This window comes from Cherax quadricarinatus, chromosome 36, assembly GCF_038502225.1.
Source record: "Cherax quadricarinatus isolate ZL_2023a chromosome 36, ASM3850222v1, whole genome shotgun sequence".
In the NCBI taxonomy this organism is placed as follows: Eukaryota; Metazoa; Arthropoda; class Malacostraca; order Decapoda; family Parastacidae; genus Cherax; species Cherax quadricarinatus.
Genome location: NC_091327.1, coordinates 31,534,464 through 31,550,693, shown reverse-complemented (window position 1 = coordinate 31,550,693; position 16,230 = coordinate 31,534,464). Strand labels below are relative to the sequence as shown.

Sequence of the window (16,230 nt, the reverse complement as noted above, 5' to 3'; positions counted from 1 at the left end):
TACCCGAAGTATTCGTGCACAGGCAGCTAGGATGCTTCAACCAAACCAGCTTGGCTTTGGGGTCTCTCAAGGAAGTGAAGCAGCGGTTCATGCAATAAGGGCGTATATCAACAACCTGCGTGAGGACAATGCAGTGGTAAAATTAGATTTCAAGAATGCATTTAATCTCCTGAAAAGAGACGTGGTATTAGCAGCAATACAAGAACATTTCCCTGGTCTCTTCCCTTTTGTTTCAACTGGGTATAGCAAGGAATCAATGCTTCTCTTTGGAGAGCATGAAATCACATCATCGGAGGGTGTCCAACAAGGAGATCCTCTTGCACCATTTCTCTTCTGTATAGCAGTTAGGGAAATCACAATCAGACTTACCAGTGAGCTAAACATCTGGTTCCTAGATAATGGCACACTAACAGGTACAAAGGAGTCCCTCCTAGATGATCTTACACAGGTAATGACACGGGGACAGGAAATGGGGTCTCATCCTGAATCCATCCAAATGTGAAATCATCTCATTCAGTCAACAAGTGATTAATGCAGTGAGATCAAAACTGCCAGGAGCAGTAGTCATTGCCCCTACAAACAGGGTCTTGCTAGGAGTACCTCTGGGAAGCAATGCCATTGACACAATTCTCAAGAAGAAATTGGAAGAGTTAAGGAGAATGGAACAACGAATAGGCAATCTGGACACCCCACGATGCCTTTTACCTTCTCACAAAGTGCTTGAGTCTGCCCAGGTTGACATATTTCCTAAGATGTGCACCTTCTTATGATAACCCTATACTGCACGAATATGACTGTATCCTAAGGCAGATTTTTACGAAAGTACTTAACCTTACTCTAGAAAACGGGCAGTGGAACCAAGCTACACTTCCAGTCAGACTAGGAGGCATTAGTGTCCGCAAGTCATCACAGATTGCGCTACCTGCTTTTCTGTCCTCATGTATTGCATCCAGAGGGCATTTAGCAGCGATTCTCCCTGAACATCTTAGGGACAAAACTGGAGTCCAAGACCAAAAGTTCATTGACGGAGCCATGATCTGGGATAATCTAATGGGCTCTGAAACCAGACCTGCTCCCCCCAACAACTACAAACAATCGTACTGGGATGGCCCAATAGTGGAAAATATAGCCTCAACAATGCTTCAGAGTGTGTCAGGGAAGGATAGAGCCCACCTCCTGGCAGTTAGAGCCCCTCATGCAGGGGACTTTCTGTTGGCTGTTCCCAACTCCAGCCTTGGCACACGCCTCGACCCACAGACCATCCGCATCGGTGTTGCCCTTCGACTTACCGCCCCTATTCTCGCCGAACACAGGTGTATTTGTGGCAGTGAAGCAGCAGACCGATTCGGGTACCATGGTCTTGTGTGCTGTAAATCCGAGGGAAAGATTGCAAGACATGAGGAGGTTAATAACATTATCAAGAGGAGCCTCACAACAGCCGGATGCCCAGCAGTAAGGGAGCCACTCCAGCTATACAGATCTGATGGCAGCCAGAAGCATCCACATGGTATCACACTTCAAGCCTGGACAGACGGGAAGCAGGTGGTGTGGGACTATACATGTGCATCTACCTTGGCTGATACTTATCTCCAATGCACCAGGGAGGAAGGAGGGGCAGCTGCCAGCTTCAGGGAGTCCCAAAAGTCTAGAAAATATGGAGAACTTGCCCATCATTATATGTTTGTTCCCATAGGCTCAGAGACCCTTGGCTCATGGAAAAAAAAATGCATCTAAATTCCTTAAGAAGCTGAGAAAAGACTCATCAGGGTAACTAGGGATCCCAGGGCAGCTAGTTTTCTGTTTCAGCGGCTCAGCGCGGCTGTTCAAAGGGGTAATGCCTGCTGTATTTTAGGCACACGCCCCAGCTCTGAGGAGCTGGATGAGATTTTCGCCTTATAATCGGTGATACACACGTAACAACATGTACCGTATATGCCACTTTTATATCACCAATGTATCTCTTAAATTTTCTGTACCATATTATGTAATAAAATATTCCTATTGGTAAAAAAAAGAATGAAAAGATGGGGTGGTAGGGGAAGTGGAATATTCAAACTGCTTCAGGAAGAAATCCAAATATTCTTCCTTGAAGCCTTTTTATCCACTTCTCCGAGGCTGTGGGTCCCACAGCTGTATAGCCCTTGTGGCTTAGCGCTTCTTTTTGATTATAATAATAATAATATGGGTCCCACAATTTACACCAGAGGTGGACCCCATCCTTATACACGGCTAATAATAATAATAATAATAATAATAATAATAATAATAATAATAATAATAACAATAATAATAATAATAATAATAATAATAATAATAATAATAATAATAATAATAATAATAATAATAATAATAATAATAATAATAACAATAATAATAATAATAATAATAATAATAATAATGAGTTGCATCACCAGGACCAAGACAACACATCCTCCACAAACAAAGTTATAATACTTTCAATGCTTCGATTTTGTTAAATAATAATTGAATTATATTTATTAAGGTTTGGCAATATTTATGTTATTTATATTTGCTAGATAAAATGTAAGTTAGTTATTGTTTTGGTAAATTACAATACACGTCAACTATCAGGTTGGCCAACTTTACATCATTAGAATTATCACAAATTTAAGACATAAATCATGAATTTAATTTGATATTTTCCTTCTAATAGTTATAATTAATCATAATAGTGCTCATGTTGATGCTTAGATTAATGATAAAATATCAATGATTTATTAGCAAAAAAATATTGTGTTCAGATGGCAGTCCTGTCAGAGCCAAGTGTCACCATGGCTGAAGTCGACGAACTTTTTGAAGTTAAAAACTCTTTTTATATTGGCAACTATCAACATTGTATAAATGAGGCGCAAAAACTGCAGGTAACGTAGTTTATGATTGTCTCAGTAAAGGTAGTGATAAATTGGTAGACCTGTCAATTTGGTTTACAGGTATGCCGAGATAGGCCTTGATTTTACCGAATTATAAGTAATAATACTAATAATCTTTATTTCTACAAGTATTTGATACAACTTATACAGACTGTAGTTGACATCAGTGACATACTAATATAGAGAAAGTCCCTGGTTATGCAGAACTTTTCGGGCAAATCAAATTATTTTTGTACCCAGGATGCGACCCACACCAGTCACCTAACACCCAGGTACTTACTTATTGCTAGGTGAACAGGGGCATCAGGTGTAAGGTGACTTATACCTAGGTACCTACTTACCGCTAGGTGAACAGGGGCAACAAATAAAAGGAAACCTACCCAACATTTCCATCCGGGTTGGGATTGAACATATGTACTTCAGATGTTAGATGTTAGACAGATGTTAGTCATGCCCCCTAATTTACACTTCCATTCACCCAAACGACTGTAAACATAAAATTCCTAATATAGCTATTGCCTAATAGATCTTAAGTTAGCCCTAAGTTTGTCTAAGAAACTCTCCAATATAGGAACTTTAATAGAAAGTGTATCGTGTCAAGGCTTACCATTCTCATCACTAAATTTACTAATTGTAATATTGTTAAACGTTTTAAACTTCCTCATTATTATAAATCCACCTAGTATGCAGATAGATATATTAAAATGTACTGCTCCACAACCTGTGTCAATTAAAAGTAAGAATTAGGATTAGTCTGCCCGAAATGCCTAGGCATGCTAGAGGCCATTCTTGTAATTAACATTTAAAAATATATAAACCACACATTGTAAGCCATGCAAGCAAATAAACATTTATTTATTTATTTACCTCTTCTCTTCACTTCCTTACATTTTCCTAGGTTAAATACTATTAAAATTTTTTATATAAAACCATTGAAAACTTTCAAATTATGTTTGAGGCCTAAACAAAAATATACTTAGGAGTTAGTTGACTATTGTAGGTTGCATATCCAGGACCCCAGTGGAAATAAGTCACTGATTTTTTTTTTGGGTTATCCTAGGTAATTTACATATATGTTAATAATGATGTACTTATGTGTACCTGTTCCTAAACAAACTTACTAATCCAAGGGAAAATAATCAAAGAACATTAATAAACAACACAAACAAAACTAATAGACCATAAAAGTTCTAATAAACATTGCACCTAGGAGTAAACAAAGACATTAAAATAAATAAATAAATAAATAAATATATATATATATATATATATATATATATATATATATATATATATATATATATATATATATATATATATATATATATATATATATATATATATATATATATATATATATATATATATATATATATATATATATATATATATATATATATATTTATATATATTTATTTATTTATTTATTTTTATATATTTATTTAATTTTATTTATTTATTTTTATTTACTTATTTTTATCTATTTATTTATTTTTTTTATTTATTTATTTTTATTTATTTATTTATTTTTATTTATTTATTTATTTATTTTTATTTATTTATTTTTAATTATTTATTTATTTTAATGTCTTTGTTTACTCCTAGGTGCAATGTTTATTAGAACTTTTATGGTCTATTAGTTTTGTTTGTGTTGTTTATTAATGTTCTTTGATCATTATAGAGGAATAAGTTTACTGAGTATACCAGGAAAAGTATATGGTAGGGTTATAATTGAAAGAATTAGAGGTAAGACAGAATGTAGAATTGCGGATGAGCAAGGAGGCTACAGAGTGGGTAGGGGATGTGTAGATCAAGTGTTTACATTGAAGCATATATGTGAACAGTATTTAGATAAAGGTAGGGAAGTTTTTATTTCATTTATGGATTTAGAAAAGGCATATGATAGAGTGGATAGAGGAGCAATGTGGCAGATGTTGCAAGTTTATGGAATAGGTGGTAAGTTACTAAATGCTGTAAAGAGCTTTTATGAGGATAGTGAGGCTCAGGTTAGGGTGTGTAGAAGAGAGGGAGAATACTTCCCGGTAAAAGTAGGTCTTAGACAGGGATGTGTAATGTCACCATGGTTGTTTAATATATTTATAGATGGGGTTGTAAAAGAAGTAAATGCTAGGGTGTTCGGGAGAGGGGTGGGATTAAATTATGGGGAATCAAATTCAAAATGGGAATTGACACAGTTACTTTTTGCAGATGATACTGTGCTTATGGGAGATTCTAAAGAAAAATTGCAAAGGTTAGTGGATGAGTTTGAGAATGTGTGTAAAGGTAGAAAGTTGAAAGTGAACATAGAAAAGAGTAAGGTGATGAGGGTATCAAATGATTTAGATAAAGAAAAATTGGATATCAAATTGGGGAGGAGGAGTATGGAAGAAGTGAATGTTTTCAGATACTTGGGAGTTGACGTGTCGGCGGATGGATTTATGAAGGATGAGGTTAATCATAGAATTGATGAGGGAAAAAAGGTGAGTGGTGCGTTGAGGTATATGTGGAGTCAAAAAACGTTATCTATGGAGGCAAAGAAGGGAATGTATGAAAGTATAGTAGTACCAACACTCTTATATGGATGTGAAGCTTGGGTGCAGCAGCGAGGAGACGGTTGGAGGCAGTGGAGATGTCCTGTTTAAGGGCAATGTGTGGTGTAAATATTATGCAGAAAATTCGGAGTGTGGAAATTAGGAGAAGGTGTGGAGTTAATAAAAGCATTAGTCAGAGGGCAGAAGAGGGGTTGTTGAGGTGGTTTGGTCATTTAGAGAGAATGGATCAAAGTAGAATGACATGGAAAGCATATAAATCTATAGGGGAAGGAAAGAGGGGTAGGGTCGTCCTCGAAAGGGCTGGAAAGAGGGGGTAAAGGAGGTTTTGTGGGCGAGGGGCTTGGACTTCCAGCAAGCGTGCATGAGTGTGTTAGATAGGAGTGAATGGAGACGAATGATACTTGGGACCTGACGATCTGTTGGAGTGTGAGCAGGGTAATGTTTAGTGAAGGGATTCAGGGAAACCGGTTATTTTCATATAGTCGGACTTGAGTCCTGGAAATGGGAAGTACAATGCCTGCACTTTAAAGGAGGGGTTTGGGATATTGGCAGTTTGGAGGGATATGTTGTGTATCTTTATACGTATATGCTTCTAAACTGTTGTATTCTGAGCACCTCTGCAAAAGCAGTGATAATGTGTGAGTGTGGTGAAAGTGTTGAATGATGATGAGAGTATTTTCTTTTTGGGGATTTTCTTTCTTTTTTTGGGTCACCCTGCCTCGGTGGGAGACGACTGACTTGTTGAAAAAAAAAAAAAAAAAAATATATAGATACATATATATATATATATATATATATATATATATATATATATATATATATATATATATATATATATATATATATATATATATATATATATATATATATATACACATACATACATACATACATACATACATACATACATACATACATACATACATACATACATACATACATACATACAATAAGATCACAGTAAACAGTTCCTTGATAATGTGAGTAGTCACGAAAGCGCTTGGAATTTCTCTATTCTTTCAGAGTGGTTGTTTTGCATATATATATATATATATATATATATATATATATATATCTATATATATCTATATAAATATATATATATATTTATATATATATATATATATATATATATATAGAATTGCGGACGAGCAAGGAGGCTTCAGAGTGGGTAGGGGATGTGTAGATCAAGTGTTTACATTGAAGCATATATGTGAACAGTATTTGAATAAAGGTAGGGAAGTTTTTATTGCATTTATGGATTTAGAAAAGGCATATGATAGAGTGGATAGAGGAGCAATGTGGCAGATGTTGCAAGTATATGGAATAGGTGGTAAGGTACTAAATGCTGTAAAGAGCTTTTATGAGGATAGTGAGGCTCAGGTTAGGGTGTGTAGAAGAGAGGGAGAATACTTCCCGGTAAAAGTAGGTCTTAGACAGGGATGTGTAATGTCACCATGGTTGTTTAATATATTTATAGATGGGGTTGTAAAAGAAGTAAATGCTAGGGTGTTCGGGAGAGGGGTGGGATTAAATTATGGGGGATCAAATTCAAAATGGGAATTGACAGTTACTTTTTGCTGATGATACTGTGCTTATGGGAGATTCTAAAGAAAAATTGCAAAGGTTAGTGGATGAGTTTGAGAATGTGTGTAAAGGTAGAAAGTTGAAAGTGAACATAGAAAAGAGTAAGGTGATGAGGGTATCAAATGATTTAGATAAAGAAAAATTGGATATCAAATTGGGGAGGAGGAGTATGGAAGAAGTGAATGTTTTCAGATACTTAGGAGTTGACGTGTCGGCGGATGGATTTATGAAGGATGAGGTTAATCATAGAATTGATGAGGGAAAAAAGGTGAGTTGTGCGTTGAGGTATATGTGGAGTCAAGAAACGTTATCTATGGAGGCAAAGAAGGGAATGTATGAAAGTATAGTAGTACCAACACTCTTATATGGATGTGAAGCTTGGGTGGTAAATGCAGCATCGAGGAGACGGTTGGAGGCAGTGGAGATGTCCTGTCTAAGGGCAATGTGTGGTGTAAATATTATGCAGAAAATTCGGAGTGTGGAAATTAGGAGAAGGTGTGGAGTTAATAAAAGCATTAGTCAGAGGGCAGAAGAGGGGTTGTTGAGGTGGTTTGGTCATTTAGAGAGAATGGATCAAAGTAGAATGACATGGAAAGCATATAAATCTATAGGGGAAGGAAAGAGGGGTAGGGGTCGTCCTCGAAAGGGCTGGAAAGAGGGGGTAAAGGAGGTTTTGTGGGCGAGGGGCTTGGACTTCCAGCAAGCGTGCATGAGCGTGTTAGATAGGAGTGAATGGAGACGAATGATACTTGGGACCTGACGATCTGTTGGAGTGTGAGCAGGGTAATGTTTAGTGAAGGGATTCAGGGAAACCGGTTATTTTCATATACAGTGGACCCCCGCATAACGATGGCATCGCATAGCGATTTTTCCGCATAACGATTACTTTTATCGCAAAATTTTTGCCGCGCATACCGATTAAAAACCCGCTTACCGATTTTCGTCCGAGACGCGTCCAATGTGCCCTCACATGTGCCGGCCGTCCCATTGTTTACCAGCCAGCCTCCGCGGTAACATCCAAGCATACACTCGGAATATTTCGTATTATTACAGTGTTTTCGGTGCTGTTTCTGGAAAATAAGTGACCATGGGCCCCAAGAAAGCTTCTAGTGCCAACCCTGTGGTAAAAAGGGTGAGAATTAGTATGGAAATTAAGAAAGATTTTGAAGGGTTTGGGGCTAACCCTGAGAAGCCTATGCCAGTTGTGGAATCCATTGTGCCTACTTCAAAGATTAAGGAAATGTGTGCAGAGTGGGTTGAACTGCAAACCTTTATAGATGAAAATCACCCTGACACAGCTGTTGCAAGCCGTGCTGGTGACTATTTCAATGACAATGTTATGGCCCATTTTAGGAAAGTCTTGAAGGAACGGGAGGTACAGAGCTCTATGGACAGATTTGTTGTGCGACAGAGATCCAGTGACTCTCAAGCTGGTCCTAGTGGCATTAAAAGAAGAAGGGAAGTAACCCCAGAAAAGGACTTGCTACCTCAAGTCCTAATGGAAGGGGATTCCCCTTCTAAACAGTAAGAAGATAATGCTCTCCCCTCCTCCCATCCCATCAATCATCACCAGATCTTCAATAAAAGTAAGTGTCATGTAATTGTGAATGCCTTTTTCAGTTTGTGTGTATTAAAATTAACATTTCATGTGGTAAAAAAAAATTTTTTTCATACTTTTGGGCGTCTTGCACGGATTAATTTTATTTCCATTATTTCTTATGGGGAAAATTCATTCGCATAACGATTATTTCGCATAACGATGAGCCCTCTTGCACGGATTAAAATCGTTAACCGGGGGTCCACTGTAGTCGGACTTGAGTCCTGGAAATGGGAAGTACAATGCCTGCACTTTAAAGGAGGGGTTTGGGATATTGGCAGTTTTAAGGGATATGTTGTGTATCTTTATACGTATATGCTTCTAAACTGTTGTATTCTGAGCACCTCTGCAAAAGCAGTGATAATGTGTGAGTGTGGTGAAAGTGTTGAATGATGATGAGAGTATTTTCTTTTTGGGGATTTTCTTTCTTTTTTTGGGTCACCCTGCCTCGGTGGGAGACGACTGACTTGTTGAAAAAAAAAAAAAAAAATATATATAGATACATATATATATATATATATATATATATATATATATATATATATATATATATATATATATATATATATATATATATATATATATATATATAGATATATATATGCAATAAGATCACAGTAAACAGTTCCTTGATAATGTGAGTAGTCACGAAAGCGCTTGGAATTTCTCTATTCTTTCAGAGTGGTTGTTTTGCAGATATATATATATATATATATATATATATATATATATATATATATATATATATATATATATATATATAATTGCGGACGAGCAATGAGGCTTCAGAGTGGGTAGGGGATGTGTAGATCAAGTGTTTACATTGAAGCATATATGTGAACAGTATTTGAATAAAGGTAGGGAAGTTTTTATTGCATTTATGGATTTAGAAAAGGCATATGATAGAGTGGATAGAGGAGCAATGTGGCAGATGTTGCAAGTATATGGAATAGGTGGTAAGGTACTAAATGCTGTAAAGAGCTTTTATGAGGATAGTGAGGCTCAGGTTAGGGTGTGTAGAAGAGAGGGAGAATACTTCCCGGTAAAAGTAGGTCTTAGACAGGGATGTGTAATGTCACCATGGTTGTTTAATATATTTATAGATGGGGTTGTAAAAGAAGTAAATGCTAGGGTGTTCGGGAGAGGGGTGGGATTAAATTATGGGGGATCAAATTCAAAATGGGAATTGACACAGTTACTTTTTGCTGATGATACTGTGCTTATGGGAGATTCTAAAGAAAAATTGCAAAGGTTAGTGGATGAGTTTGAGAATGTGTGTAAAGGTAGAAAGTTGAAAGTGAACATAGAAAAGAGTAAGGTGATGAGGGTATCAAATGATTTAGATAAAGAAAAATTGGATATCAAATTGGGGAGGAGGAGTATGGAAGAAGTGAATGTTTTCAGATACTTAGGAGTTGACGTGTCGGCGGATGGATTTATGAAGGATGAGGTTAATCATAGAATTGATGAGGGAAAAAAGGTGAGTTGTGCGTTGAGGTATATGTGGAGTCAAGAAACGTTATCTATGGAGGCAAAGAAGGGAATGTATGAAAGTATAGTAGTACCAACACTCTTATATGGATGTGAAGCTTGGGTGGTAAATGCAGCAGCGAGGAGACGGTTGGAGGCAGTGGAGATGTCCTGTCTAAGGGCAATGTGTGGTGTAAATATTATGCAGAAAATTCGGAGTGTGGAAATTAGGAGAAGGTGTGGAGTTAATAAAAGCATTAGTCAGAGGGCAGAAGAGGGGTTGTTGAGGTGGTTTGGTCATTTAGAGAGAATGGATCAAAGTAGAATGACATGGAAAGCATATAAATCTATAGGGGAAGGAAAGAGGTGTAGGGGTCGTCCTCGAAAGGGTTGGAAAGAGGGGGTAAAGGAGGTTTTGTGGGTGAGGGGCTTGGACTTCCAGCAAGCGTGCATGAGCATGTTAGATAGGAGTGAATGGAGACGAATGATACTTGGGACATGACGATCTGTTGGAGTGTGAGCAGGGTAATATTTAGTGAAGGGATTCAGGGAAACCGGTTATTTTCATATGGTCGGACTTGAGTCCTGGAAATGGGAAGTACAATGCCTGCACTTTAAAGGAGGGGTTTGGGATATTGGCAGTTTGGAGGGATATGTTGTGTATCTCTATACGTATATGCTTCTAAACTGTTGTATTCTGAGCACCTCTGCAAAAGCAGTGATAATGTGTGAGTGTGGTGAAAGTGTTGAATGATGATGAAAGTATTTTCTTTTTGGGGATTTTCTTTTTTTTTTTTTGGGTCACCCTGCCTCGGTGGGAGACGGCCGACTTGTTGAAAAAAAAAAAAAAAAAAAAAAAAAATATATATATATATATATATATATATATATATATATATATATATATATATATATATATATATATATATATATATATATATATGCATATGCATATGCAATAAGATCACAGTAAACAGGTGATGTCAGAATATGCAAAACAACCACTCTGAGAGAATAGAGAAATTCCAAGCGAAAGCATAAGACTTGGCAGGCAGTGCAACATCCCCCCAATGAAAAGCAGGGGTACCATGAGTACACTAAGAGAACACAAGTGTCAGGGGCCCAAGACTGTTCAGCTGCCTCTGAGCATACATAAGGGGGATTACCAGTAGACTCTTTGCTGTCTTCAAGAAGGAGCTGGACAGGCATCTAAAGGTAGTACCTGAGTACTAGCTGGACTGTGGTTCGTATGTCGGTTTGCGTGTGGCCAGCAGTAACAGTCTGGTTGATCAGGCCCTGACCTACTGTGAGGTCTGATCATTGACTGGGCCACGGGGACCTTGACTTTTGGAACTGTATTGTAACTGAACATGACTCTTGGAACTCCCTCAAGGTATACTCCAGGTACTTGCACACACCACACCACTCACACTACGTAAGCACACACCACACCACTCACACTACGTAAGCACACACCACACCACTCACACCATGTAAGCACACACCACTCACTCGTTCTGCCTTTTCAGCCAAGCACACCCGAGCTACGTCAAGAACGAGATGTCTTTCTTTACCGAGCCCTTATAGGTCAGCGCAAGTATGGTGTTGTCCAGAGTGAAATTAAACCATCTGCAGCAGCTCCTCTCCAAGCTCTTAAACTCTTAGCATGTTATATGCAGTCTCCAGAAAACAGGTCAGTCTTTAGTGTGTTAACCTCCAATGATGATCTTACATTGCATATTATAAAGAATAGAGGTATACTAAAATTATATAACAATGTTGCATCATTGTTATTATAACAAGCACAAGGAAAATGATGGACTGGATAACTAGAACATCTGCAAAATCAACAATGATAAGCATAAAACTGACCTAATTTGCCCGAAATACTCAGCATAATGAGCGGCTTTCTATATAGTAGTACAGTACATGTATGTCATTGATATCAGCTAGGCCTGTATACCATGTACATGTACTTGTAGTAAATAAAGATACATGTATTATTATTAAACAATACTCCTATTGAAAGGCAGGATGAAGATAAATTCTTGACAACAAATTAAAATTCAGCACTCAAACATACAGAATGTTTCTAAAATAATATTTCAAAACCATGGTCATTGTCTCAGAAATATGCTGTTATGGACCCCAAGCATCCCTGCTTGCTTTGTACTACTCACTAATCTATCCATGCCTCACTTAGGGTATTTGTACATGGGAATTATTATTATAATCATGGGGGAGTGCTAAACCCATAGGATTATACAGCACATGTGGGGGGGGGGGGATGGAAGGTATTCAGGCTCAATTCAGGGAACCAGAGCACAGAACCATTTCTCTAGATTAAGAGCCCCTCACCAGCATCAAGGAACCTCCCTTGAGGGGTATGCATGGGGATCAGCAACAGCTAATCACCTTAAACTCATTGTTACTTAGCAGAAATCAGCTCTTAAAATTATCTCTCATTCAGATTCCAAGCAACGCACCTTCCTTTCATATTCTAAGGTTTAAATTTCCTTAATGTGCATATTTTTATTTATTAACACATTGGCCGATTCCCACCAAGGCAGGGTGGCCCGAAAAAGAAAAACTATCATCATCATTCATTCCATCACTGTCTTGCCAGAGGGGTGCTTTACACTACAGTTATGAAACTGCAACATTAACACCCCTCCTTCAGAGTGCAGACACTGTACTTCCCATCTGCAGGACTCAAGTCCAGCCTGCTGGTTTTCCTGAATCCCTTCATAAATGTTACTTTTTCACACTCCAACAGCATGTCAAATATTAAAAACCATTTGCCTCCATTCACTCCTATCAAATACGCTCATGCATGCTTGCTGTAAGTCCAAACCCCTCGCACACAAAACCTCCTTTACCCCCTCCCTCCAACCTTTCCTAGGCCGACCCTTACCCCACCTTCCCTCTACAACAGATTTATACACTCTAGAGGTCATTCTGTTTTGTTACCTTCTACATGTCCAAACCACCTCAACAACCCCTCCCCAACCCTCTGGATAATGGTTTTGGTAACCCTGCACCTTCTCCTAATTTCCAAGCTACGAATTCTTTGCATTATATTCACACCACACATTGCCCTCAGACATGACATCTCCACTGTCTCCAACCTTCTCCTTGTTGCAACATTCATCACCTATGCTTCACACCCATATAGGAGTGTTGGTATAACTATACTCACATACATTTCCCTCTGCATCCATGGACAAAGTTCTTTGACCCCACAGACTCCTAAGTGCACCACTCACCCTTTTCCCCTCATCAATTCTGTGATTCACCTCATCCTTCATAGACCCATCTGCTGACAAGTCCACTCCTAAATATCTGAATACATTCACCTCCTCCATACTCTATCCCTCCAATCTGATATCCAATCTTTCATCACCTAATCTTTTTGTTATCCTCATCACCTTACTCTTTCCTATATTCACTTTTAATTTTCTTGTTTTACGTACCCCACCAAATTCATCCACCAACCTCTGCAACTTCTCTTTAGAATTTCCCAAAAGCAGTGTCATCAGCAAAGAGCAACTGTGACAACTCCCACTTCGTGTTCGATTCTTTATCTTTTAACTACACACCTCTTGCCAAGACCCTCGCATTCACTTCTCTTACATCCCCATCTATAAATATATTGAACAGCCACGGTGACACCACACATCCTTGTCTAAGGCCTACTTTTACTGGGAAATAATCTCCCTCTCTCCTACATACTCTAACCTGAGCTTCACTATCTTCATAAAAACTCTTCACTGCTTTCAGTAACCTACCTCCTATACCATACACCTGCAACATCTGCCACATTACCCCCCTATCCATCCTGTCATATGCCTTTTCCAAATCCATAAATGCCACAAAAACCTCTTTAGCCTTTTCTAAATACTGTTCACCTATATGTTTCACTGTAAACACTTGGTCTACACACTCCCTACCTTTCCTAAAGTCTTCTTGTTCATCTACTATCCTACTCTCTGTCTTACTCTTAATTCTTTCAATAATAACTCTACCATACACTTTACCTGGTATACTCAACAGACTTTTTTTTTTTTTTTTTTCAACAAGTCGGCCGTCTCCCACTGAGGCAGGGTGACCCAAAAAAGAAAGAAAATCCCCAAAAAGAAAATACTTTCATCATCATTCAACACTTTCACCACACTCACACATTATCACTGTTTTTGCAGCGGTGCTCAGAATACAACAGTTTAGAAGCATATACATATAAAGATGAACAATAAAATGGTATAAAATACCGACAGGTTGTTTAGGTAAGACACACATGCAACAGTTAGGTATCTTTATTTCGAAACGTTTCGCCTACACAGTAGGCTTCTTCAGTCGAGTACAGCAAAATTGATAGAAGTGTCTTACCTAAACAACACACACATAAAGATACGCAACATATCCCTCCAAACTGCCAATATCCCAAACCCCTCCTTTAAAGTGCAGGCATTGTACTTCCCATTTCCAGGACTCAAGACCGACTATATGAAAATAACCTGTTTCCCTGAATCCCTTCACTAAATATTACCCTGCTCACACTCCAACAGATCGTCAGGTCCCAAGTACCATTCGTCTCCATTCACTCCTATCTAACACGCTCATGCACGCTTGCTGGAAGTCCAAGCCCCTCACCCACAAAACCTCCTTTACCCCCTCTCTCCAACCCTTTTGTGGACGACCCCTACCCCGCCTTCCTTCCCCTATAGATTTATATGCTTTCCATATCATTCTTCTTTAAATGACCAAACCACCTCAACAACCCCTCTTCTGCCCTCTGACTAATACTTTTATTAACTCCACACCTTTTCCTTATTTCCACACTCCGAATTTTCTGCATAATATTTACACCACACATTGCCCTTAGACAGGACATCTCCACTGCCTCCAACCGTCTCCTCACTGCTGCATTTACCATCCAAGCTTCACATCCATATTAGAGTGTTGGTACTACTATTCTTTCATACATTCCCTTCTTTGCTTCCATAGATAACGTTTTTTGACTCCACATATACCTCAACGAACCACTCGCCTTTTTTCCCTCATCAATTCTATGATTAACCTCATCCTTCATAAATCCATCCGCCGACACATCAACTCCCAAGTATCTGAAAACATTCACTTCTTCCATACTACTCCTCCCCAATTTGATATCCAATTTTTCTTTATCTAAATCATTTGATACCCTCATCACCTTACTCTTTTCTATGTTCACTTTCAACTTTCTACCTTTACACACATTCCCAAACTCATCCACTAATCTTCGCAATTTTTCTTTAGAATCTCCCATAAGCACAGTATCATCAGCAAAAAGTAACTGTGTCAATTCCCATTTTGAATTTGATTCCCCATAATTTAATCCCACCCCTCTCCCGAACACCCTAACATTTACTTCTTTTACAACCCCATCTATAAATATATTAAACAACCATGGTGACATTACTCATCCCTGCCTAAAACCTACTTTTACCGGGAAGTAGTCTCCCTCTCTTATACACACCCTAACCTGAGCCTCACTATCCTCATAAAAACTCTTTACAGCATTTAGTAACTTACCACCTATTCCATATACTTGCAACATCTACCACATTGCTCCTCTATCCACTCTATCATATGCCTTTTCTAAATCCATAAATGCAATAAAAACTTCCCTACCTTTATCTAAATACTGTTCTCATATATGCTTCAATGTATGCTACATTCTGTCTTACCTCTAAGTCTTTCAATTATAACCCTACCGTACACTTTTCCTGGTATACTCAGTAAACTTATTCCTCTATAATTTTCACAATCTCTTTTGTCCCCTTTTCTTTTATATAAAAGGGACTATACATGCTCTCCACCAATCCCTAGGTATCTTCCCCTCTTTCATACATGTATTAAACAAAAGTACCAACCACTCCAACACTATATTCCCCCCTGCTTTTAACATTTCTGTCATGATCCCATCAGTTCCAGCTGCTTTACCCCCTTTCATTCTACATAATGCTTCACGTACCTCCCCCACAGTTACATTCTGCTCTTCTTCACTCCTAAAAGATGGTATACCTCCCTGACCAGTGCATGAAATTCCCGCCTCCCTTTCTTCCTTAACATTTAAAAGTTCCTCAAAATATTC

The 16,230-nt window shown here is 38.1% G+C and overlaps 1 protein-coding gene across 1 annotated transcript in view; it reads left to right on the top strand.

Moving 5' to 3' along the window:
- Positions 1–2,569: 2,569 nt before the first annotated feature.
- Positions 2,570–16,230, top strand: part of epsilonCOP (coatomer subunit epsilon) — an 88,397-nt gene continuing 74,736 nt past the window's right edge. Inside the window, exons 1-3 of the mRNA XM_070091632.1 lie at positions 2,570–2,592; positions 2,763–2,882; positions 11,627–11,790. Of these exons, the coding sequence (XP_069947733.1) occupies positions 2,763–2,882; positions 11,627–11,790 (284 nt within the window). The 5' untranslated portion in view covers positions 2,570–2,592. The remainder of the gene's footprint in view (positions 2,593–2,762; positions 2,883–11,626; positions 11,791–16,230) is intronic.